This window comes from Leuresthes tenuis, unplaced genomic scaffold (assembly GCF_036924035.1).
Source record: "Leuresthes tenuis unplaced genomic scaffold, fLeuTen1.0.hap1 SCAF_4, whole genome shotgun sequence".
NCBI lineage: Eukaryota > Metazoa > Chordata > Actinopteri > Atheriniformes > Atherinopsidae > Leuresthes > Leuresthes tenuis.
This window is the reverse complement of record NW_027325358.1, coordinates 13446678-13472420: the sequence shown is the minus strand read 5'-3', so window position 1 is coordinate 13472420 and position 25743 is coordinate 13446678. Positions and strand designations below refer to the sequence as shown.

The window sequence follows — 25743 nt, the reverse complement described above, 5'->3', positions numbered from 1 at the left end:
GCGTCAGAAGAACAAGGCAGAAAAAAACAAACCAAACTGAAGTTAAAGTTATGAGCATTAGTCACTTGACCGCTACCACGAAGACAACCAGCTCCACACCCCAACTGAAGTTACTATGTGTTACTATGGCAACGAGACGTCGCCGTGGTTACGCTCCAACTTCTGCCCAACCAGGTAAGACAGTCACAAAAGTTAGTTTATATATATATATTTTTACGTTGGCATCTTCTGAATTATGCCGGAGTACTTAGTTAGTTTCAGAATCGCCACGTTCTACTCTTCTTGGTGTCTGAAGTCTAGCGGTATAATACAAATTTGTTAAACTTGTGGAAATATTGTTTTTTTCGAGTCACCGAGTTGACCTCAGCTGTCATAAAAAAGGTTAGCATCTTTAGCTAACGAGAGGCTGGCACTCGCTCATACCAAGCTTAGCAAGTAATCGGACAGTATAGTATTAGAGTACTGTAGAGGAGAATAACCGACTAATTGTTATTTAGTTTACTGTAAACATTGTGTTATCTATAACCCATATAATGTAAAAGATACGTGATAGAACTTGTGTTTTAAGCAAAACATGCCAAAGCAGACGTTTCTTTTTTTTCTTTTGTTTACTGTCGTTTCTGCAGAGATTTAAGCTAAATCCGTTTTCTTTTCATGTGCACGAGCAGTGTCTGAAAATGTGAAAAAAATCTGAAAACTAAAGATAAAGTTTGTGGTTTGTTTTGTTTTATAAAATATGTTTAGAATCTCTTAATCACACCACATTATTGATATGTAGCTCATAATACTCATAATACAACAGCTGATAAATGTACCATTGACCAAGTCTTTGCTAAAATAATCGATTCTTTTCTTTTTCCCTTCAGAAATGTCAGAGTGAGTAGACTGGTAAGAGGACACATTTTTTTTTTCATACCTAAATGGTATTAGTGGAGAGATCAGCAGCATGTTCGCTGCCCCTTCAAAGGAAAGATCTCATGATGGATCTTCTCAGATCTGTGATAAAGACATTTCAAAGCCTAGATCAAAGGTGAAGAAAAAGGTCTACACCCCTGAAGTGTCTTTACCACCTCTTTTCGCAAAGCCTTGCTACACAGCACACTCTGTGACTAAGCCTACGATCACTTGTGCATCCACCTTCAAAAGTGTCCCCTCTGACAGAGCTTTGTCTGTGCTGGAACTACCTAATGTTATTGCTCAAGTAGGACCAGGGAGAGCCATAACTGAGGCAAAATGGACAGAGGGACCTCGTCTTATGGCCTCAGCATTAGGGACTACCATCCCCACCAGAACAACTCATTCCAATGCACAAAGGTACACAATGGTGATCACTGGAGAAATTAGATTTTAAACTCACTCCACATATTTTATTTTCAGTTTAGTTTATATGATATGCTCTTATCTAATATACAAATAAAATGAAGTTATTGCATACATCATACATTTGCAGGAAAAAGATAGCATGGTGAATATGTAACAAGGGTCACAGGTGGAAGACCTCGGTGTGCCTTGGTTAACCTTTGACACAACCTAAGCTGAGACTTATTTTACAGACATGCTGTAACTTTATCTCTGTACCTGATACAATCTGTCAGATTTTCTCAGTTTACAAATAGCTTTCAAATTCAGCCATCGACATTCACTCCTCAATCTTTTTGAGCCCTTCTCTTTTTCTTGCGCCTCTGTTGTTTCAGTCTTACAGTGAGAGATGACTCAATAAAAGTGCCAACTTCTGAGGAAAAAAAGATAAGAGCGGATGGAAAAACGACCAACCCAAATAAATATCCTCTCACTGGCACAGAGGTCGTTGAGATGTTTGGCCAAAAAAGAGACCAGGGAGATGTGCAGTTTCACTACCTGAAGGAAACGGATGCAACTGCTTACAGGTAGAAGTAAGAGGGGACATGAATCACTGTAAATGTCAGACTTTCATAGATCCTCTCATGTTATAATGTTCTTTTTAATTGCAGGCTCTCATTTGATTTAGTGTTTTATGTGTTCATAGACCCTATGACCTGCGAGTGGTCCATTGCAGTGACGCTGGCTCTGAACACTATATCTTCTCCCCTAACGCTGTTCTTCACGTGACAAAGACAGGCTTTGGTGGACTTGTGAGCCTTGCAGAGTGGTACAGAGAGTATGTGTTGTGGACGGCTTTACAGCAGATCCCTTTTTTCAAGAACTTCAGGCTTCGGAAAACTTTTGCCTGGTAATATGGAGTCGCCGTGCTCTGCATTGCTCACCATTTGAGCACAACTCATGCGGCAGTTGTTTTTCTTACTTCTCTCATCATGTGCTTTGTGCGTTTCTGTGGCAGGTGGCATAAGAATGTGCGCACGATCCTTTTTCAGCGCAAATGTATCAATCTGCAGGATGTGCTTCTTCTCTCAGTACCACAGTTCAGAAATGCTCTTCATGTGTTCACAAGGTGAGAAAAGGATAACCTGAGTATTTGATTAGGAGTTTAGAGATTTATACCGAGGCACTTTTTGTCAGTGTAGAACACATGTAGTTTAGTGTAACATCAGACTTGACAGTGGCTCTAAATTGTTTTAGTGCATCTTGCCTTTAACTTGAGTTCAATTGTAGCAAAGCTGTTCAGCTTAAGAAAAATTCAGACACAATATTTTATATTTTATAGAGTGATTGAGGAGCTTAAAGGGAAGCACCGGATGCCTCTGGATGACTCGAAAACCTACACACTGCTGGAATTCAAAATGGAACTGAAAAATAAGAATCAAGAGTGTCTTCTGACTCTGGAGAAGTTATCCCAGTATCATGCTGTCATTCTCAACGCGGTACCTTCTTTTGTTTTACTCTCATGACTTCCAACCTTTGTGGATAGCTGTAATTATTAACTAAGAGCATGGCATTTCTTTTTCATGAGTATGTTTTAAGGCTACAAAGAACCTTTACCGAACATTGTAGAAATTTTCCTGTTTGATTTAAGAACTTGATCATTTTCCTGAATCAGTTTTAATGATACTCTTACATCTTACAGGTGAGAGAAGACAGCTTTAAGACGCACCAGGAGCTCCAGCTGCACATACAACTTGCAAAAAGGCCAAATAGATGCTACGAACCCATTCACCTACATTTGGCTTACCGGTTTGAGCTGAAGAAAGAGTTGGCTCGGTCCGAACGCACCTTGCAGAAATTGGGGAATTTTGCGGCGCTTGTCCATCAAATGATCGCACAGAGCCTCGTCACAATCATCCAACAAGATGCTGTTTCTTTCCTCAGTTGTCTAAAGGTGCCAAGAAAGTATTCGTCAGTGATACAGAACTTTATGCTAGAGAAGAAAATGTATTCAAATGATTGCAACCTAATGATTTTTGTTTTTACACACACTACTTTGAGAGAGCGAGAGAGAGAGAGAGAGAGAGACAGAGAGAGAGAGAGAGAGAGAGAGAGCACTTCTGGAGTTTGCTCTCAAACTGTCACAATAAATATTGACTCAAACCTGCTATTTCAGTGAAATAATAAGCAAGTTGGCAATAGCTCAAACCCACTGATGTGTTTTTGTTTGTCAGAGGGTGGCATCTCAGCAGTACTGTCTCTTCCACACTGAGCTGAGTTTCAGCGACAGCAAGCAGCTGATTGTGGATCCACCAGTACACGTGTTTCAAGAAGCAGTGAGAGAATCTCTCCTGACTGCTGGCACCTCTATTATTCAGGTATTTTGTATTGCATCATCCGTGTGCACATCAAACAGTGAAGTTGATTATTATTTTAATGAGTTTGAATGTTTTAGTCTCATGTGCTCTTTCATGCCACTATCATGAGTCTTTGACCACAAACATTTGTCAAACTTGGCAGATGTGTGACAGTTGTGGACTCTTCCTGGAGCTAAGCAACAACGCACTTCGCTCTGTTCAGGATTTAACATCAGACTTCAGCTGTATAAACCATTCTACCGTAACGGGTATGATCCCTTGTCTTAATGTCGTTGTTTGTCTCATATCATTCATTACATTTTATCATGTATTCACTCTGAAGACAGAATATCTGATTTTTCCATTCCTAGGAGAGAAAAGCAGCGGTAGGACGATTGGTCAGTCACTCGGAGACATGTCGGCTCGCAAGCTGGTGCTGCCTGAAGAGACTGTTCTAATGGTGCAAAGCAACATGGTGCATGGCTGCTACTCTCCTCTCTCCAAAACACAACTAGAATGGCAGATCAGCATCAATGACATTACAGAACAAGTTGAGACTGAGCAAGCCAAGATCATGCAGGTTAGACCGTGATAAGTCCAGTAGGAGCTGATGTTGATGCATAATTAATAATCATGAAAAAGACTTTGCAGTCCTGTGTGTGTGTGTGTGTGTGTGTACTTTGGACAGGAGGCTGAACGAGAAATCCAACAGTTGTGTAAGAACTATGCGTGGCTGGGGGACGTCCATTTGTTCGTTAATCAGTGGAGTCCAGCGTCTTTGGAATCCATGAAAGGTCAGCCTGCTTTGGTGTATGAAGACCACATTAAGAGGCTGCGCAGCTGGGCTGAAAGAATCAGCGCGATCCACTCATCAGTCTCTACCTCCAACAAAGTGTTCATCATCCATTGTACTCACACAAAGGAAACTTTAGGTATGTTGTTCTCATATGTAAGTAAAAGCTTCTTTTTTGCATAGACTCAAAGTTCACCTTGCAGGTTAGTAACCTCAGTGACTTTATGAACATGTAGTAAGAATCTAGATTCTTGAAAAAGTATGTCTATATTTGCAGTATTTAAAGTTGCATTTGAAGGTAGAGTTGACCATTTAAGACACGTTACGCAATGACAAATACAGAACCACATAAGACTTTTGACATTGAGGAGTTTTTTGTTGCAGTTGCCTGAGTGATGTGGCATTTCTTCAACTGAACAAAATGTACATAGACAGGAAAGTTAGCAGCTGGAGTGGAAATAGAATTACTTTGAACATCAGAAAAAGATCAACTAACTTTAATCCAATTACAAACATTTACTGCTGCACAGAGCTCTGAAGCAGAAGACTTCTCAGATGTGACGTGACTATGCCTACTTATTATTCTAAACTTCTGCATGTATGTCTAAAAAAACCCACATTAATTAAATCAATATCTTTTCAAGTATACATTTCCTCAAAATCGATCGTATGAATGATACAACATTGTTTTCGGTCAGTGAGCGTCAGAAATCTGATGTATAATTGGATCGTTGGCGAAATCTGTAACGTACATTCTGTTCTTCACAATAAATCCTCTTCTCCTTTTGCCATTGTTTCTTCAGGGCAGCAGCTGAGCCTTATTGAGAAGCAAGTGCTGAAGCAGCTGGTTGAGCAGATGAAGCTGCACTCAGAAAGCCTCACATTGGACTTGGAGAGAGCTACTGCTGAACTTAGGACTGAACCACAAGACTTACACGACCTCTCAAAATACGCCTTTATGGTACAGGAACTCTTTAAAACTGCATGTGCGCGGGGGAAAAATGTAATGATTGTTTAACAAGAAAAACATATCAATTCATGCAAAAGAGATAAAACAGCCTAAAGGGAGGACCAGCACATTAGGAGTAACCGTTTGTTTGTTTTACCGCGAAAAGGAGCGTTAATAGAACATTGGGGTCCTTTTGAGGCTCTCCTTTAGTCACAAATTCACTTTATCTGAATTATTCATGCAGAGGACACGGTCCTGTGAGAGTACTGTACTTAGATTCCATTATCTATACATATCCAATGCTGCTTGGTCTCATAACTTCTCCAGTATTGTTTTTACAGGCACACGAGTGCATAACCCTTGTGGCAAGTGTCATGTATAATGTAGAATTACCACTACATTTTTTGGATAATGATTTAAGTTCATGCAGAATTTAGGCTCTTTCAAAGTCCTCTGAAATAATTTACTGCAGTTAAATTTTGGGACATTAAATCCCTGAAGCAATGTCCCTGAATTGTTCTGTAATCTTTCAACCCCAAAATCTAAAGATGCGTTGTTTTAGCCCCTCAGAACATTGTGACGGGAGGTAATTTACAATCACTAATCAAATGTAATTCATCGAGCAATGACAAACGGGGAGAACTAATCTGTGCGCAGGTGAGGGAAACGGTGAAAGTGTTGGCTGACATGCAGAAGCGTTTGGCGTACAGTCTCTCACTCCATGACACTATTTGCACGAACTATAGGAGGATGACAGAGCAGGAGCTGACTTTGGAAGAAAAGGTTTGTTGACATAGAAATACAAATTTTGCCACAAATACCCACATCGAGTCTATGGTCTTGAGCTACTATATAAGCATTTTTTTTTAAAAGTATTGCCGTTTGATGAAGACTCAGATGTGGCTTTTTCTCTGTTTGTGTTCTATATTTAGATGCTGGGCTTGTGGGATTCTTTCATTCCCCTCTTGAAGCAAGCAGATAGCCTTGTTTGCCAAAGTCTTCCTTCAATGGCTAATGCATTGGACACAATGTTTTCCTTTCTGGCCTGTGACCTCAGAAATATAGTCTTTAAGGCTACATCAGGGATTTTCCTTGACCCAAGCCAGAAGGCTAATGAGATGGTTTACAAACTGAACTACATGTGTGCACATGTGCAAACTCTGAGTGAAAAAGTGGAAGAACTTAAAACGAACAGTGAAAACATGCAAGGTGAGGCCTGATCAGATGTTCCCAGGATTGAAAGGAGTTATTTCTGATGTAAAAAAAAAAAAGATCTCTAATTACAAGACTTCCATTCTCTCTGGTGGTTTTCTTGTCTCCTATTAGAACAAACAATAGATTTGACCGTTTTGACACTCGATGTCCAGAAGGTCATAGCCCGTAAAGAGCTGTGGCAACTCAAAGCTGTGTGCACCACATGGCTGGAGGAGTGGAAACTACAGAGCATCAGAGAGGTAACATGTTATATCATGTCTTTTTATTTAAGGCAAGACAATAAAATATGTTTGTTATGGGGGCACTGATCTGTGTGGATTCATTTTGATTCCTTTCTTCCTTTGGACCAAAGACATTGTCTAAAAGTGGGATACTGGCACCTATAATCAGTATAAATCTATGATATTAACTTATATAGCCATCCATCCATCCATTTTCTGTACCTGCTTAATCCAACTGAGGGTCACGGGAGGGGGGGGGTGAATCAGGAACTCTCTTGTTGTGAGGTGGCAGTGCCATCCACACCACCGCACAGCCCTATATGGATATCAAATTAAGAGTCTTTATTTCTTTCATGGGATATATCCTGAAGTATTAGTGTTTTCCACCTCTTTTAGCCAATTTTCCATCTGTTTCTGATGTGCTCTTAAACAATGTGAATAAGATGTTCAATAACGGGAATGGAAATAACTTTAGTAATCGTGTCTGACCTGGAAAAGATTAAAATGATGCGTTTCATCAGCTGTTTCTGGTTTGAGCTAGAAAACAATCAACTGATAGGTGTCTTCCCAAATATGATATAATATCCCTGATGTTTCCTGATAGGAGAGTAATTCCTGAAGAAGAGCCCTCTCCTTCCTCTTGTGGATGTCCTCCACAGTTGTTGTTTGTTGCACAACTAATTCTTCTAACTGATTCCAGCCATGAACATCATAAGCTGTGCTGCCGCTCTCAGGCAACACGAATATATTAGTTGCGTCTGAGTATCTTTGTTTTTTTTGGCTGTTTTTTTCAAAAGATCACTTCTAATTTGCTTCACTCATTTGGAATAGAAACGTGGCTATTGTGTCGTGTCAAATTGCAGCTCGGCACCTTCTTTTGAATCTATCCATAGATCTGTCTTTGTTGTCAGGTTGTGGTGTCAGAGGCACAGGGGAAACTTCTTAAGTGGAAGGAGCAAGCTCAGTCTTTGACCAATGTCATACCCAACGTCGATGCAGTGCTGCAGGAGACTTTAGGAATCCTGGAAAACTTCAGTCATCAAGTTGAAGTAATGGTGAAGCTGCACAGCCCCACTTTTAAAGAAAAACACTGGGAAACTGTTTTCCAAGGTCAGAGCACATATTGCACTGCATGCATACTTTGTGACCCTCAGCATATCTAATATGATATAAATGAATTCCATCGCACAGCCATGGGCCTTCTGTATGTCCCAGAGAAGAAGGTGACTGTTGCTGATGTCATGTCTCAACTTGTAACTCACCAAAAACTAATTAACAAGGTAAGTAAGTAGTAGAAAGGTATGGCAGTGCTACTATGGAAACAGTGGACAATTACTCTTTTTTTTTTTAGATATCTGCTTGTGAATAGATGTTCAATAAGGAACTGGCATGAGAGTACCTTTTACTTTGTCAGATTTGCAGGGATGCACAAACTGAGTGGAGGATGGAGCAGACCTTCCAAAAGCTTTGTCTTGGATGGGAAGACAGACTCTTTCAGCTGGGTGAATTTACTCTTCCTGCTTACAGAGGTTGGGAGTCACAGGATGGATTAACAGAGAAAGAGAAGCCCTCAAAAGACATCAGTTCAAATGTACAAACCACGAGTCAACACTCCCATAATGATGCTCGATTCATCATAAGAGGTGAGACTAAATCAAATCTAGAAGATTATTAATATTGATGTCCCTGCAAGTATTGCTGCTGAATTACTAATTTGGCTCGTCTGATGGGAAGAAAAGTGTAACAGTTAGTTATGTGTTTTCTTGATCAGATCTAGAAACACACTCTGCTGAGATCGAGAATGATTTAATGACTCTATCCACCATGTTGAAGTCACGACACAGTGATGCGTTCAGGCTGCAGTTGGAGGATTGGGTTCGGTCACTCCAAGAACTTGGTAAAGCAGTACTTAGAGAAGGATTTAAGAAAGATTTTCTGTATGATTCTCTAACTTGCTAGCATGCGGTGCATCGTCATGTTTTTTTTTCCTCCTTTAAATCATTATAGCAAATCTGCTGGATTTATTTGAAAGATATCAACACATGTGGGCCTCCCTGAAAATGATATTCGGAGAAACATCCTTTGGTGATCAAAGAGTGGATCTGGTATGTCCCATTAGCATCAAAATAGAACAAATCTAGTTTTTGTAAAACACTGAAACAAATTTATTTGGAATTTTATTCGGAATTTTTTGCGTCTATCTAATTTCTGTTTCTTTGCTTATTATTCCACAGCTGGAGCATTTTCAAACAGTTGACAAGACTTTTAAGGAGTTGATAGACTCAGTGTCATCCAACCTCAATGTATTACACTTAGTCTCCAGTAAGATAAATGACAGATTTGATGGTAATAGCCTTTGCCAGATTCTCGTGAATGGTTTATCTACAATGGAAGCCATTTCAAACCAGATGTTGAATCTCCTTCAAACCTTCTGTGAGCAGTTTCCAAGACTCTGGTTCTTGAGCAACAGGGAAATGATGCAGCTACTTTCTTGTGCAGCTACGCCTTTGTCGCTGCAACCCTTTGTACGTAAATGCTTTAAAGGGGTACGTTGGCTTGAAGTTGACTGTGAAATATCTAATACAAGAGATGTGGAGAGCTGCGGGGCTTCATCTGAACACCAGGAACCGATGCAGGTGCTGGGGGTTTTTGGCAGCCTCCAGGAACACATTGCTTTTCAGCCTCCTTTGAAACCAAATCGTGATGCCTTGGTTTGGCTGAGTGCCTTTGAGAACCAGTTGAAGTTGACCATGATAAAGCTCACGAAACAATGTGCTGTGCAGCAAAATCAACTCAAACCATGCAGTCAACATTTAGTATGTGACAAGACGGTTATAGACACCCAGCTTTGCTATGCTGACAGGATGGAAGATGTACAACCTGAGCTAACTCTGCTTTCTGAATGTCCTCTTCAGTGTCTGCTGGTGGCTGAGGAGGCAAGTTGGTGCAGTGTTGTTCTAAAGGCTTTCCAAGAAAAGAGTCTACTGAAGTTGAACAAAATAAAGGCACACAACTCTAGAAGACTGAAAAACCTGGGCAACATGATCAGGAATAAAGTCATTGACTCTAAAAGTGAATCTCTGCTTTCCAATTACACAATGATGTGCTTGCGTGCTTTAGTGCAGCTTACAATGAAGCATGCACAGCAGCTATCTCGACTAATGGATTTACCATGTGTACTGGAATCGTCTTTTGAATGGCTGAGCTTGATGAAATATCATATTAACACAGGAGAGCAGACCTTGGAAGGCAACGATAATCCAACTTGTTACGTGGATGTTTTAGGCCATCATCTCCAGTATGGCTTCGAGTATTACGGACCAGAAGACTCGGTGATGCTGCATACTCCCTCCACAGACCAGGCGATACTCGGGATTGTCCTTGCTCTGACGAGCTATAAATGTGGGTTTGTTAGTGGACCTTCCATGTCTGGAAAGACAAAGACTGTAGTTCAGTTAGGAAAAGCTCTGGGACAACAGGTTGTTGTTAAACATGGTTATCCAAGCATGACACCTTGTGTTGTTCAGCAGATGCTGCTGGGTTCCCTTCAGACTGGAGCATGGCTTCTATTGGAGTCTGTGGACTTATTGTCACAAGGGGTCCTGTGTTTCCTGGGACAGCTACTTGTAGACATACACCAGGCCTTCTTCAGGTTACAAAGACAGAATAATCAGAGACTAAATAAGGAGACACGGTATAAAACTGCTGGAAAGGTCAGAGGTTGCACAAAGATTTCTGATCCAGAATACCACATGGTAATCTCAGGGAAAAGCATTCCTGCCAGCCCAAGCTATGGATGTGTTCTCATCTCATCAAAAGGGTATACAGCCAGGATACAAGAAAGTCTGCGATTTGCAACCAGACCCATTGCATTCGCACATCCAGATTGCAGGATTATTGCAGAAGTGATGCTAACCTCGTGTGGTTTCTCAGAAGCATTGCCTCTAAGTCATCGTCTCGTGTCCTTGGTCAGCCTGGCCAAAGATTTCAACTGTCTGCCTGGTCTGTCCCCTAATGATCAAAGCTGCATTCTTGGTGTCTTGCAGAAGATCATCTCCGCATCAGAAATGCACCTACATCGTGCTGTATGCCAACGAGAAATTTCAAATGAGTCTAAAGTTTCGGCTGACTCACATGCGGATCTTACTGCTTCAGAAAATATCCCTGAACAGCTCTTTGAGAGGGATGGTGAAAAAACGGCAAAGCTTTCAAAATTCCGCAGTTCTCAGCTGTCAGTAATACAAGGTTTAATGGAGGAGACAGCTATCGTCAAAGCGATTCTTTCTGTGTTGATGCCCGAGCACAAAAAAGTCTCACAGTTCTACATCATTTTCAAGGATACGTTTCCTTTAGCAAGTCAGTTTCCACTGCCCCAACAAAATGTTGAAGAGGAAGAAAAGAATCAGCTTCAAAATGCAGTGAAAGAAGAGTTACAGGAAACACATCTTTCTTGTGACATGGAAATAATTTGCACTGCTCTTACACTCCATCAGGCCCTGAAGTTCTCTCAGGCGGTCATGCTCATTGGCCCCTCAGGTAGCGGAAAGACAACCTGTTACAGTGTTCTGGCTGGGGCATTCAATAGACTGGCTTCCAAGGAAGTCAGATATGTGTTTGAAAATGAGAATATGACTAAAAGAGATGCTTCACAGGCAGATCCACAGATCTCTGCCATGAACTGGTGCTCTGTTAACACCTTGGTCTTATTTCCTAATGCCATGTCCCACGATGAGCTGTTTGGCTGCTTCTGTGAAAAGCAAGGATGGAAAGATGGAGTCATTGCGAGGGTGCTGAGAGAATGCGATCATAGATGTTCTGAAATCTGCAACAATGACAGGAAAAGTGATAAAACATCGAAAGTGAAGTGGCTGGTGATGGATGGGGAGCCTGTGGGGAAGCCTGGCTGGTTAGATTACTTAACTACACTGTGCGATTCTCAGGATCCATCTTTGTGCCTGTCATCGGGTGAAACATTGGTACCTCAATCACACCTCAATCTAATTATGGAGACCACTGACCTGCGGGATGCAAGTCCCTCTGCGGTGACCCGCTGCAGCCTTGTTTATTTCACAGGCACTGATCTGTGGAAGGCTGTGTGGAAGAGTGAAGTGGATGCTCTCTCTTTTGAATACAAATTGGATCAAAGAATTGTGAAAGTATGGAATCGCCTGGCCGACGACCTTTTCTCTGCCACTCTGAGTTTGCTTGGACAAAATGCTTTAACCTCTGCCAACCATTTTGAAAGAGGATCTTGTGAAAGGTACGGCCTGCAAGAAATCATGTCGCTTGTTAGGATCCTGCGTGCCCTCCTGCAACATTCTGCGAAGCAGCTGGAAAAACCTAAAACAACCCCGCAAACAGACAAAACAGGTACGGTAATCATCACTGATCAGCTGACAACATTGTGGCAGTTATTTGACTTAAATGAACCTACTTTCATATCATCTGTACCTGTAGATGGAACCAACACCCCAGGCACAGATCCCCGAAGTAAACGAGAGTTGCTCACCAGAAATCTCTTCCTGGTGGCTTACATTTGGGGATTTGGTGGACATCTGCATTCTCGGTAAGAAAATCTTTACAGAACCTCTTGTGTCTTTATGTGTACAGATGTTCAATGGTATATGTTTTTATTATAAAAATCTTTTTTTTTTCTCTCTTTTTACATCAGCCACTGGCCACGGTTTGATTTGTTAGCCCGCCAGGTGCTGTTTTCTTGCAGATACAAAATTGAGGTTCCCGATGAAGAGAGTGTTTTTGAGCACTTTTTTGGCATTGACAGAAAGATGTACCCCATGAACTCACAGCTGACAAATTCCATCATTCCCAAGGTTTGTACTCACACCATAGTGGAAATATATAAAAAATGTTGTATTCATTTCCATTTAATTTACAGTTTAACCCTCAAGTTAAGAGTCTTAAATGTATTTACACAGTATGGCAAGTACAGGCGTCTGCTGAACCTCATGTTGGAGGCAAATCAACCAGTGTTGGTTGCAGGAGAGCCCGGTTCTGGAAAAACCACTCTGTGCAAAACTTTACTAAGTTTTGACAAACCGCACATTCATGTACCAGCGAGTCCACTCATGAGCTCCAGAGACCTGCGCATTATACTGAATAGCATCTGCAGCCACAAAGTCTGCGAAGACTCCGCAGGTTGCGTGACGAAACGGCCAAACCTGCTTCTGTTTGTGGATGACTTGCACGAAGCCCCCAGTGGTAAGCAAGAGAAATATGGCGAGGGGAATTCCTGTTAATTGATTTTCTGTTTTTATTCAGCGTGATATTAAGTTTTAAGATCAATATGTCTGTTGTTAATGTTGACAGATGTCTTTGGGAAAGCGTCAATGGCTCTGGAGTGTCTACGTCAGAGTATTTCAAAGAGAGAGATTCTGACATTTGACACCTACTCCTTAAAGTCATTGAGTTCTGGAAGTGTCAGCTATTTGACTGCATGTTGCGTCTCAGGACTGGGAGATCACTGCAGTAATGGGATATCCCCACGGCTCTCACGCCTGTTCTCTATCTTTGTGCTCCCCAGCCTGTCTGTAGATGTTATATTGTCGATCCATTCTCCCTGGCTGAAAATCTGGCTCAAAGGAATCCATCAAAAGCCCAGTGGTGAGGACATGTCAAAGTGTATCATCACTGCTACCAAAGATCTCTACCATGCTGTACGTGACCAATTCCAGCCCACTGCGCTGAGGCCCCAATTTATGTTTTCCCATCATGATCTTCAGAAAGTGCTTTTTGGGATGTCCCTGTGGCAGCCTGATAAAAATGTACAATTGGGCTCTCCTCCAGTCCTCTCAGGTCCTCCTGTGTCAGTTCTTCATACTGTGCATCTATGGATGCATGAGTGCATGCGGACTTTTAGTGATAGGCTCTGCTCGGAGGATGAAAGAAAAACTTTTTTGTCACTCTTAGTCGAGACAGCAGCAAACCATTATGGAGGCAAATTGGCTGATGAAACCAACCCAGACAGTTTAGATGAGCCACCCACTGTCAGGAGCCTCGATGTTCACACATCACCCTTGGATACAGCATGCATCATGCATGCAAGTCAGGGCCTTGCTAACACAAGTCTGCTTCAAGTACCACAACCAGCTGGTAGGTTACACCTTGATAAAGGCCATGCACTGAAAGAGACGGAGCCTTCTCTTCAGTCTGAAAGTCTTTGCTCAGACGATGCTGGCCGAGAAGCTGAAGCTGTGAAACCACAGATTCGTCAGCATTTGGAAGAAATAATGGCTCGGCTTGTGTATGGACCCGAGTCCTTCGAGGCCCTGAAGTCAGTGAATCAGTCGCACAAATATAAAGATGGATGGTCTTATCAGGAGCAAGAGCTTGATATACTTCTTCAAGAGCTATCTGCACTCATGGACAGAAAAGAGGAAGACGAAAGGAAGAAAGTTGATATTATCTACAAAATAACATCCAAATACTTTGTACATAGGCAGGGGGTGAGTCAGCTGCTGCGCATTCTCAGAGCTTTGCTCATACCTGGGGGTCACGGAGTTCTGGTAGGCTCAGACAGAGGAACGGGCCGTAAAACTGCTGTACGTTTAGCTGCCTATCTCACAGGCTGTCAGCTGATGGAAGTACATTCTTGTAATGAAAATAAGTTGTACGGAATGCTGAGAGAGGCTGGGAATCAAACGAGAGTCAATGGAGTTACTGTCATCGTACTGGTCCACGAGGACATCGGCCCACTTGTCAGAGAGGAGTTACTGGTGGCGATGGCCCACAGAACCTACCCAGCGCTGTACACAGAGGAAGAGCTTGGGAGACTTGTTTCCAGGGTGACTGCTGTGAAACACCCAAGAAAATACCTTATGGACAGCTGGTTAAGTGAGAAGTAAGAGAAAAACCTCATTTTCCCATTAAGCTACCATTGCTAATTGTTAGCACTTAGCATTTCATCTAAGAATTAGGCCTTGAAATTCAAAAATCGCAGTCAGTGCCCATTGGGACTTTAATGACAAATATGTGAAGTGGTAATGTTTTATACTGTAAAGGTACTGTAGGTGGAAGGATAATGGTGTTTTCCAATATATTTGCCTTCATTAACAACATTTTTGAAAAATATAGAGTGTGTGCACACTGTGGTTTACACATGGTCTGTTCCACAGAAATGTCCATGTGTTTCTGCTGATGCCTTTTACTGCGTCACACAGCTGTGAGCTACCTGTCGACAATGAAGCGCAAAGATTGATCGTAAGTCATTTCTACTAATGCCATTGAAACATTGTGCCAAATTCTCACTTACTGTGTGCACATTGCATTTCCTTTTTCCTGAAATCTGCTGATTTTACACTGCAGGCACAGATGACTAAGGCCACGAAGCTCAGCTGCTGTGTAGAGGTGTACCAACCGTGGTCCAAGCAGTCTTTGGTGGAAGTTGCTGTTCAGTGCCTCAAAGTCTGTCCCCACAAAAGTGAGTCACAACACTAAAGTTAATTTACAGTATATTCAGTCTGTTGTCACTCATTTTTCCTCGCAGAGTTGCTGTAGACACGACTAAGACATATCTGTTTTCTCTTTCTTTATTCTTTTTTTTTGTCATTAAGTTGCCCGATTGGGCTCTGAGGACAGCCTGTCTGTTGCCATGGCCGGAATTCATCAGTCTGCATGTCAGTATGCTTCCGTCTTTTTAAGAGCCCAGCCTTTCACCCCTCGGACTTATATGGAGTTCATTGCCCACTTTGGTTCCCTGTGCAGCCACCTGCACCAGCAATGGCAGAGTAAAAACAAAAGGTAGCAGTTCTTAAAGAAGGATTCCACATGTATTTCACTCAGGCTTAATGGGTCAGAAAGAAACAGAGGTGTTTATGTGAAGTTTTGTTTTTCAGAGTTACCTCTGCTCTGACTCGTTTGGATGTCATGAACAACGCAGCTGTGCAAAGTAAACAGGACTTACTCAGACTACGAAAGAAGGTTGCTCAAACCCAGCAGGTAAGGTGGTGCGACTAAGCACATGTCCTTTAAATAGGATCACTACCACGAACATATTTCACAGTCACCAGTGATTTAGACAGCTCTATGAGTATTTTGTTGAGTAATGTTCATGCCAAAATATCTTTTGCAATCTTACTAATTTAGATATCTATGTGTGTTTTTGTTTTGCCACGTTTCTGCAGCGTGAGAAAGAGCTCATTAAAGCTGTAGAATATCAGAAAAAACTGTTTGAGAGAGCCCTAAATAAATGTGTCGAAGAGGAGAAAAAGCTGGATCACCAGGAGGAGCTGAGTAATCAAGCTCAGAAGCAGGTCTTTTTCTTTTTTTTTTTAACAATGTTTGCATTCAAAGTCCTAAATATGACAAACTATACAGAACGCTTCCTTGTTTATCACATTCAGTCAAACATCATCAAAGATTTACCTAGGTATTGATTATAATCCCTCTTTTCCCTAGATAAATTCAGTGTTCGGGGCAGGCATCAAGATTCTTAAGTGTTTGAATCCATCTGACCTGGAGGAGGTTCGCCACTACAGAGATCCTCCTGATGGAGTGGTGAGGATCATGGATGCCATTTGTTTGCTGTTTAATCGTCCACTGGGCTGGGAGAGTGCCAAGCAACTTCTCGGACAGTCCAACTTTTTTCAGGTGTGTGTGGGGGAGGGGGAACACAGATTGTAATGAAAGTCAGTGCATTGAATGAATGAAGTATTACATTAACAAGGTTTTTTTTAGATTTAGCGAACCCTTTCTAATTTATTTTTTACTCCTTTATCAATTGATTTGTCCTGTTCTTTTGGAAATACATCTCTCTTTCCAAGGAGCTGGAATTTTTTGACCGCGGCAGCCTGACAGAAGAACAACTGCAGCAGCTTGGACAGATAGTTCACAGTCCTCAGTTTGTACCAGATTCTGTGCGAGAAGTCAGTAAGGCCTGCGAATCCCTGTGTCAATGGGTCCAGGCCGTGTACGAGGCCTGCTTGGTGCAACACCGACTGATGGTCAAGCAGCAGTTAGAGAAGCTGGCTGGAGAATCTCGAAGTCAGCTGCATTTGGCCAGGAAGCACAAGAACGATACCTACAAGCATTTAGAGGATGTACAGCTCCAGCTTCAGTTCATACAAAATGAGCTGGAGGACCTGCTGCTTCAGCTGCACAAGGCCGAGAACCAAACCAGAGAAGCCACCTCATGTGCTGAGCAGCTGGAGATGCATGTTGGTGTCTGGAGAGCTGCTTGTCAGGTGATGCAGAATCTGTAAATAACGTAAATGTCAGTGAGACACGCTGACTACTGACTTTTTCTACTTTTTTTCTACTGATTGTGATTGTCTTTCTCTTTCTTTCTTTCCTTCAGGAAGCAGAGTTACATCATCAAAACATTCCCGGTGATGCCCTTATTCTGGCTGCAATCATGTCCTATTTCGGGCCTTTTGGACCTGACATTCGCACAGAATTAATGAGCAAATGGAGGGGGCTGTGCCAGACGGGGAGCATCAATATAAACCCCACGGACTCCAGAACATCTCTGTTTGCAAACATGGACACGGAACCCATTTCTCCCTCTCTGGGTTTTCCCATTACCGTGACTGAGAAGCTGCTGTTGCCTCTTGGTCAGACGTTAGGGATGAACGAGTGGCAGCTTGAGAACACTCCGTCTGGACGATTGGTGGTTAAGCTGCTGCTGTGGGGCTACAGATGTTCATTTGTCCAGCGCTGGCCTCTACTAGCTGATACTGAGCAACATTTAGAGATGAGCTCTCAAAACCGGCTCATCACAGGTATGCTCTTACATTCATGAATATATTGATAAATAAATTGCTATTGTCTGCTTTAGTTTCTATATTGGCTGACTGAGAATAACAAATCCATTTATCTTTGACTGTAGTAGCATTGTAACCATCAACATAAATTGCATCCTTTTTACTTCTTTTATTCAATCACATTTTTTATATAGACAACAAATGCTTATGTTAATTATGTTGTAATCCATCGGCTTTAGATAAGATCATGTTGGAAGTGTACATCATTTTTAACTTGCTTCAAATTTGTGCTTGAAATCAGTGCATGTTACATATCCGCTCTACAGGACAGAATGCAAAGCTTGAGAAGGAGATAGGATTTCAGCTGGTGGTTTGTGCAGATGATCTGGAGCTCCTGCACCAGCTGGACCAAGCTGCTGAGAAAGGTGAATTAGAAGAGACTGAACAGATTGATGGAAGTACCTGCTATTTACATTTTACAAGGCGTTTTTATTGCCCCATAATCATTCAAACCTCATGTTTTCAGGGTGGAGAGTTCTCGTTACTCATGTGGAACGTGCGGTCCCTAGTCCTGAGTTTCTGTCAAAGTTGGCCCGGCCCACTGAATGTTGCTTTCCAGGATTGCAGCAGGTTCCTCAGATGGTTCACCCTGACTTCTGTCTCTTCCTCAGCACCCATCTGCCTGTCAGACTACTCAGCAGCGGTTAGCATCTCAGTTACAGTTGTCTTATGTATCATTTTATTTTATTCAGTTCTATTTTGATGAAGATTTCAATGCAGTAAATGCACAGGCACTCTTTTCGGCTGAAGTCTTGGTTAATAATGAGATCATGCAACGCTTTCTTTACTCTTGTTTCCTAGCGATCCATGCGTCCATCTTGGCTCGGGTGCATGTTATTGACCTCTCTCTGGGCTCAGAGGAGATGCAGGAGCTGATGCTGACACAGCTAACGCAGTCTCAGTGTAGAGAGCTGCTGAGTCGGCACTTGCAATTCCAGAATTACAATCAGTTGCTGCAGGAGAAACTGCTCACAGAGGAGGTGAGTAGACTCAACTTTAGCTTCATTATAAGTCATAAGTGTGTTGGTTGCTTTGTCTCATGTGGTGAGTTGAATAGACATTTGGTTTAGGTAGTGCGTATACTGCCCTCTTAAATTATACTAATTGCGGACTGAATTTTGTGTTTGCTTAAGTGTCATTTTCTGTCAAGTTGTGAATCTTATGTCTAACCTTAAATTAATTCAAATCCATACAAAGCTGCCATGCTACATACAATTTCACAAACAGTTAAACAGTTAAACAGTTATTTCATATTCATAACTGTACATTAATGTCCTGAAATGCTGTATGTCTTAGGATGCTGTGATGGACTATATCCTGCAGTCTGACACCTTGTTGCTGAATGACTCAGATTTTCTTCCTCGTGTGGTTGTTCACCAAGAAGAAATGAAGAAACTACAGACTGAGATCAAGCAGCTAAGTGAGGAGCTGGATTATCATGAGTCCCTGCTGGCTGCACCGCGCCAATTAATGAAGCTGGCTGTTGACCTCTATCAAGCACTGCAGGTGGTGTCTCACCTTTCTCCTGCCTATTACTTTTCCTTACATGGCTTCATCACAGCGATGCGTGAGGCTTTCAGTGTAAAGGGCAGGCCATTAGTGTCATATACGACAGGTAAAGCAGTAGAGAGCTTGTTACCGGAGATTATGAACACGATGGTACTCCAGCTGCTGGAACAGTACAGACCTTGTCTCTTTAAGAATCACTTTGCTGTTCTGAGGCTTTTGGTGTGTTTGGCTCTGCTCAAGCACAATCAGCTTTGCTCCGAGGCAGAGAGGATGGCTTTCCTCAGGGGTCTCGAAGGCATAGAACATCCTGTAACTAAAGGAGAACCCTGTGAGTCTTCTGGCACAGTTTTACACCCCACTGGTTCCCTCCCCAGCTGGATACCCCCTCATGTCCACTCAGAGCTTCTCTGCTTGGAACAGATCCCAACCTTCAGAGGGCTGATTTCCTCACTCTGTGCTTCCCCCATGCAGTGGCGGGAGTATCTACATTCCCCATCCTCTACTGTGGCAGGAAGTGTCCCCTGTCGTTCTCACTCACACCTGTCCTTGCTGCAGCGAGCTCTTCTCTGGAAGACGGTGCTCCCAGACTGGTTGGCTGGATTAGCAGACATCATATATGCCTGTCTACTCTGCCAGTCTGTCAAGATAGAATGGACTGAGTCTCCTCACACTGGTAATCCACAGGCTCTCTCAAGATATTTAGTGAAATATGAAGGACCCATCATTCTTACAATGCCTAATCCAGAGGAAGATGTGCAAATAACCGTTCAGCCTCTTCATTTAATAAATCAATTGGCCCACTGTGTGGCAGAGAAAAACGAGGTAATATAGCAGAATTCCTTACAATTCTTATCTTTTTCAGCCTAAAACGTTTGTTTCAGTGCTTGATATTTCTTTTAACATCTTTTAGGTTCAAGTTAAAGTTATTTCTTTTGGGGCACTGTGTGACAGAGAAGTCATTCTTTCAATGCTGGACAAAGCCAGCCGTGATGGTCACTGGCTGGTTTTTAACAACTGTCATCTGTTGGAACACTGGGACGATGAAGTGGCGGCTCGTCTCAGTCAATTGATCTCCTACTCGGAAGGTAAGCAACGCATCAAGAGTCGGTTTGAAAGTACAATCTCTCCACTCCTTATCATAGACAAAAGCTTGCGACCAAGAGCCAATCAAACGTTTCTTTCTCTGGTTTACACAGAGGAGCAGCGCCTGGTTCATCCATGCTTCCGACTGTGGTTTGTAACTCGAGAAAATGCCTCACATTGTGTCCCAGGTAAAAAATGTTTCTTCTGTTGTTACTGTTCTGTTATCTATCACCTGGTAGTAAGCTATAGATATTGTTATTAATGTGCATTAGTGATTGAGTTTATTTACTAATTTATCGATGCGGCTCAAAGAAAACACCAAACTCCCTTCCTTTTGCAGCTGCTGTGCGGATGTGGGCTCTGCTGCTGGTCTGTGACTCTCCCTGGGACCTGAAGGAGGAACTGAGTTGTTCTTTGCAACAGGCGTTGTCAGTCAATCAGCCTCGGTCATGGTCAGCAAACAACACAGAGCTGATTCTCCGCTGTGCCATCTTCCACTCGGTCTTGCTGCAGAGACAGACCTATAAATATTTAGACTGTGGAAAAGTCTATCATTGGTGAGGAAATGCTGTGGGCACACTTACTGCGAACTGTGACCACCCCAATGTGATGTTTCTTTCACAAATGTTTGGATTTTTGTGTCAAGTCTGTGACACCAAATCCCAAATATCTGGTTCGTCATATGGATTTATTTCTCCTTCTGTTGAAGGAATCAGGAGGACCTCTATGCATTAGTGGATGCCCACATTGGCATTGCCAGCCTCTGTCATGACAAGATGAAGGTTTTGCAGTATGTAGCAGGTAAGGCCACATTAAACAATAAAAGCTTTTTTTAATTCAGTGAATGCACACTTTAACTGGGGTTTTCTTTCCACTTCTAGTCAATCTTGTGCACGGCGGTCACGTGACGGACTCTGCAGATTTGGAGGCGGTTGAGAGTGTTGCCCAGACATGCTTCTCCACAGAGTCATCTCTTTTGGGCGGTTGGCCCCACATCCTTGCCAATTGTATCAGCAGTTGTGGCCATTTTGGTAATCAGAAGCTCACTCACATGTCAGCATGAACAGACAGTGGAGACATTTTAGGTTATTATCTGAAAACGTCACACAAAGCAAGGTAGCGAAGCGCTGCTTGAAAATAAGGCTGATGTCTAAAATCAATGTAGGCAAGTCATGAATGCATCAAAGCCACGTGTATGTGTTTATTTGCTGTTCTGTGGTCGTGAAAATGTTGATTCAGTGTGCGTTTCTTTTTTTTCTTAGATTTGTCAGGACTATTGCAGGTTTTGGCTCAATGTCTTCAGGGCTCAGCCGTCAGTGACCCTGTTCTGCTGGGTTTCAGTGTCGATGTGGCATCCGAGCTAACCAAGATCAACAACCGCAACCTGAACCTACTACTGCGGGCTTCCCAAAATCCTGTAGGATCATCAAGGAGTTTCAGCACCAAGCTGAACCAGCTTGCCAAACTGCCAGCCCACAGCGATGCAAAAGACAGAATGGAGGCTCTGAAAAGATCCCTCGCTCTCAAGAAAGACAGAGCACTCACAAATGTGGGGGCTGTTTCTCGCAGTCCCCTTCGTGACTTCCTCCTGGCTGAATGGGATGATCTCACTGATTTGGTGTCCTCGCTCATCTCACATCTCCAACAGCCTGTTCGACATCTGCTGTCCTTTGCTTCCCTCCTCAAGTTCATTAACTTGTCTCAGTTGGAGAGGAGGGCTGAGTTGCTCAGTGCTTATCTCTGGCACGACAGTGTTTCAGATCCACCTGGTGCCTACCGACTGTCTGCTTTCAGAAACGCCAGAGCCTTCCTCATAGCGGTGATGCGAGAGGCTGCTCAAGTAAACCGCAAATATATCAGTGATATAATACTGCAGTTCCAGGTAAAGCATACAGCATAAAATGACTTTTTAAATTTGGAACACAGGTAATATGAATAGTTTCTTTCTTACTGTAAACATTTACAAGTAATTCATGAGGATAACTTGAACCGTTTTTTTCCACTCCAGGTTCTGTGTGACAGCACATACCCAGGCTCACCTCCTCCAAGCGCTGTGTATTTGTGTGGTCTGGAGCTGAAAGGGGCATCGTGGGACACGCAGCAAGGAGCCCTACAGGACGCTCTCTCGCCTGAGCCATTTTCAATGCCTCTTCTTTGTGTCACGGCTCAAGTCAGGAGCTCAGACAGTGCCACAGATACTTTGTCTTGTAAAAGTTCATACGTAATGAATACAGGCAACGTTGATGCCGCAGGCGTGTCTTCACTGACTGGCCCACAGTTACCAACCTACCACTGCCCGCTGTATTTCGATGAAGAGCGGCAAAGTGGGAACTGGGCACTGACTGACGTTAACATTATCACGAAGGTTCCCCTTCCTTCCAAACTAAAGCCTGTTCTGTGTAGCTTGAGAAGGGTGCGACTCGTGAGTACCCTTTGACTGATTTGAGCTGCCGCCCCCTGCGGTGAAGCATCTAACCGACACTCAAATGCACCGGCGTTGCAGTGCATCAGAAAACGTGTGCGGTGTACTGCCAAGATTTATGAATTTTTATGAACTTGAAAATAAATTTGTGACAACACTAAACTGTCTGCTCATACCTTATATTATGTGATGCCTTGCACTATATGCCTTGCATATATATATATATATATATATATATATATATATGTATATATATATATTAAGAGAGATACTGGCAGTTTTCCACAAAACCAAGAGTAAGGAGCGCTTATCTGAATAAAGTGTGTCAGATTCTGTTGTAATATAGATGTGCGTGTTTTTATCTCCACCAATAAAAGCACACAGTAGATGTTAGACCCTTTACAGGTATTTTATGTCTTTACAACATTTGTACTCATTCTGAAAAGCAAAGCTTTAACTGAATCTTTTCTCTTCCTGCAGGTAACTTGGACAGACACCACTATGAGACTTTTGAGAAGTTTGGCAACAAAACCTCTCTGCTGCACCTTGACAACGGCAGAGCGTGAGTGTGTTGGGTGTGCAGTATGTGCTGTTCTTAACATCCATGCTGGAATTGTCCTACTTTCTCATTTGGTACGACTGCGACGGTGGCTGTGACTGACTGTGGGTCTGTTGTCACTGCAGATTTGGGCGTCACTCCAAAGATGAGCCTTCTATCTTAGTGCCTCTCGAGCAGTGCTGCAGGTACGAACAAGGATGTGATGATATGTTGTGAATTCTTCTTCATGTCCCTCTCTATGCTGCAGATATATTGTAAAAAAATAAATATCACCATATTAGAACTGCTTCCAGTATGAGTGAAGTGGTTTCATCTGCTTTGCTTATGAAGTGCAGTGAAACACTCAAATTTCAACCTAATTCTAACTGATGCTGTATCTCACCTTTTTGTCCATTTTAATCTTTTTTGTCTTGTCGCGCCCATTATTGCTCACTTTCTAATCACCCCCTTCTATCTCCATCAATCTGTTTCACTTTGTTCTTACTTTAGAATCCGTCGCTCCACTTGGTTACGTCTCCGTCTCCTGTCTTTGCGTCAGTATCATATCAGTGATGTCATGAGGGCCTCGCTGTCACGTGATCCCCTTCACAAGGTGGCTCCGTTGCTGGCCGAGCCTCACCTTGCTGCTCTCAGTCGACGTTTGAAAACTGTGTTGGAGACTGTAAGTCGTTGCCAAAACAAACAGAAAGAGAATGGCGGTGGTGAAGATGTCATCTATGATGACCTTGCCCATTTAAAATAGAGCCGCATTGGAGTCGAGAAACTTCATACTTTGGTCTTATAATGACCTCGTTTAAACATAGTTCCTTCAATTAATCCCAAACCCAAAGTCATAAGAACCTAATTTGTGTTTTAAGTTATTCCCGCTCACAGTAACACAGAATTTATAGATGTTACACTACATGATGATGCACTGAAGTTTAAAAGGCCCTCCATGATTAGTAGCACACTACATTGTGGCCAGTATGATGCAGAATTGCTGGATGGGGACATATTTTCGGCTGCTGGCTCAATCACTGTACTGACTTCACTTTTTTTTTCTTTCTGTGATATTAAGTGACAGTCATCAAACAATCAACACAAGTGGCTATACATTAGCAGTCCCACGACAAGTACTATGTGATATCCTGAATATGCAGTTTCAATACGTGTTCTGCTGCATGTGAAGTCCTCTGATTACGTATGCTTCCACTTTTGTCTCGTAAGAGCTGGGACAGTTTTTCTGGACTCTTTTTTTTTTGTTTGTATTGAATGTCAAGTATTTGAATATATTTGAATTATATATGTATATTTTGAAACATTCAAATGCAAATACATAAGATTTGTCTTGTCTTTAGAGTTTGTGGGTCTGTTGGTGTAGGCTTGGAGAACTTTTGTGATTTCCTGTTTGTGATACAGATGCAAAGATGTCTCTGACGTTTTCTTTTCTTTTTCTCTCAGAGAAAAATAAATATTGAAGAAATATCTCTTTTATTTGTTTGACAATATTGTTAAAGTACTTTGACTATCTCCACTGTTGTCAGTAATCTGATTCAAATATAAGTTATCAATAATAACATCATACTTTTGAGTAGACCTAATTCATTTACAATTAAAATAACTATTTAAAGTTGATAGTTTTGATATTTGACTTTTTTCTGCATGTTCATCACAGCTCTACATTTCTGTGATCATGATTTTCTGCATTTAAAAGACCTTTTGGATATATATTTGAAATGTTTTTGACTGGTTATAAATGATTATTTGCAACAAATTCTCACAAAAATGGAGGAAATGACTCAGAAACACAAACTTAAAGGTAAACACAAGTCAGAGGTAACTTTGATGAACAACTACATTGTTCAGTTGGAGTATTCTGTGGCTTATTAACTCCACTTATTTGTACCATGGTTCAGGTAGAGAAGGCAGGGCAGGTGCTCATGGCTGGTGTGAAGACAGGGCAAGCAAACAGAATACAGAAACAAAGAAAAAAAATTAAAAAAAATAAATCAAGTGATATGTAAAAATGACACAATCACACAAACAAGTAGGTGCACACTGACAGGAGAGCAGGGATGAAGTTGCCTTTTCGTCAAGCCTGCCATACTAGTACTGGCTGAAAAAGATACAATGAATGATTCCCAAGCTTGATTAGATTAAAAGAAAAAGTTTTAAAAAACTAACTAAAACTAATTAATTAAACCTAAATATTAGAAGCTATATTATATAGAATAGAAGCTAATATTAGAGCTGATTCAGTATAATCATCACACTGTAACTGGCTCATTGTTATGAGGAAGCTCTTCAGATCTACCTGTTGAAAAAGATAAGTAGACTCAATCAGTAGGTATGTTTCTCAGAACTCTCTTAAATGTCTGCCTCTGCAGGTCCGTGGGTTATTCAGTGTGACCTTACAGTTATGGTACTGTTACTGAACATGATGCTTTTCAGCTGAAGGTGTCATAGCCAAAGTCTCAACCACATAACAATGCAGAAACACCTGTTATTTCCTCTCAAGGCCCTGTATGCCATCGAATTAAACTGCGCTCCTTTCCCGACAAGTAGCTTTTTTTGGGGGC

At 42.0% G+C, this 25743-nt stretch overlaps 2 protein-coding genes across 2 annotated transcripts in view; both read left to right on the top strand.

The window, feature by feature from the left end:
* The window catches only part of LOC140305699 (extracellular serine/threonine protein kinase FAM20C-like), a 31431-nt gene extending 7025 nt beyond the window's left edge, over window positions 1-24406 (top strand). Inside the window, exons 9-11 of the mRNA XM_072384669.1 lie at window positions 23107-23188; window positions 23311-23370; window positions 23675-24406. Coding sequence (XP_072240770.1) covers window positions 23107-23188; window positions 23311-23370; window positions 23675-23927 — 395 coding nt within the window. The 3' untranslated portion in view covers window positions 23928-24406. The remainder of the gene's footprint in view (window positions 1-23106; window positions 23189-23310; window positions 23371-23674) is intronic.
* Window positions 794-23100, top strand: LOC140305700 (dynein heavy chain domain-containing protein 1). The gene is made up of 43 exons (XM_072384670.1): window positions 794-1314; window positions 1695-1886; window positions 2006-2209; window positions 2318-2428; window positions 2642-2798; window positions 3002-3253; window positions 3534-3677; window positions 3820-3925; window positions 4028-4236; window positions 4345-4588; window positions 5253-5410; window positions 6056-6181; window positions 6331-6607; window positions 6725-6852; window positions 7746-7944; window positions 8026-8114; window positions 8249-8477; window positions 8606-8731; window positions 8842-8939; window positions 9069-12204; window positions 12292-12400; window positions 12506-12665; window positions 12771-13053; window positions 13162-14692; window positions 14967-15051; window positions 15157-15271; window positions 15405-15591; window positions 15687-15789; window positions 15975-16103; window positions 16249-16440; window positions 16614-17033; window positions 17147-17570; window positions 17879-17977; window positions 18079-18255; window positions 18414-18592; window positions 18909-19943; window positions 20032-20206; window positions 20318-20392; window positions 20545-20761; window positions 20914-21005; window positions 21086-21235; window positions 21467-22086; window positions 22213-23100. Exons 1-43 carry the CDS (start codon window positions 947-949, stop codon window positions 22639-22641), a joined length of 13539 nt encoding a protein of 4512 aa, XP_072240771.1. The 5' UTR covers window positions 794-946; the 3' UTR covers window positions 22642-23100.
* Window positions 24407-25743: the final 1337 nt, after the last annotated feature.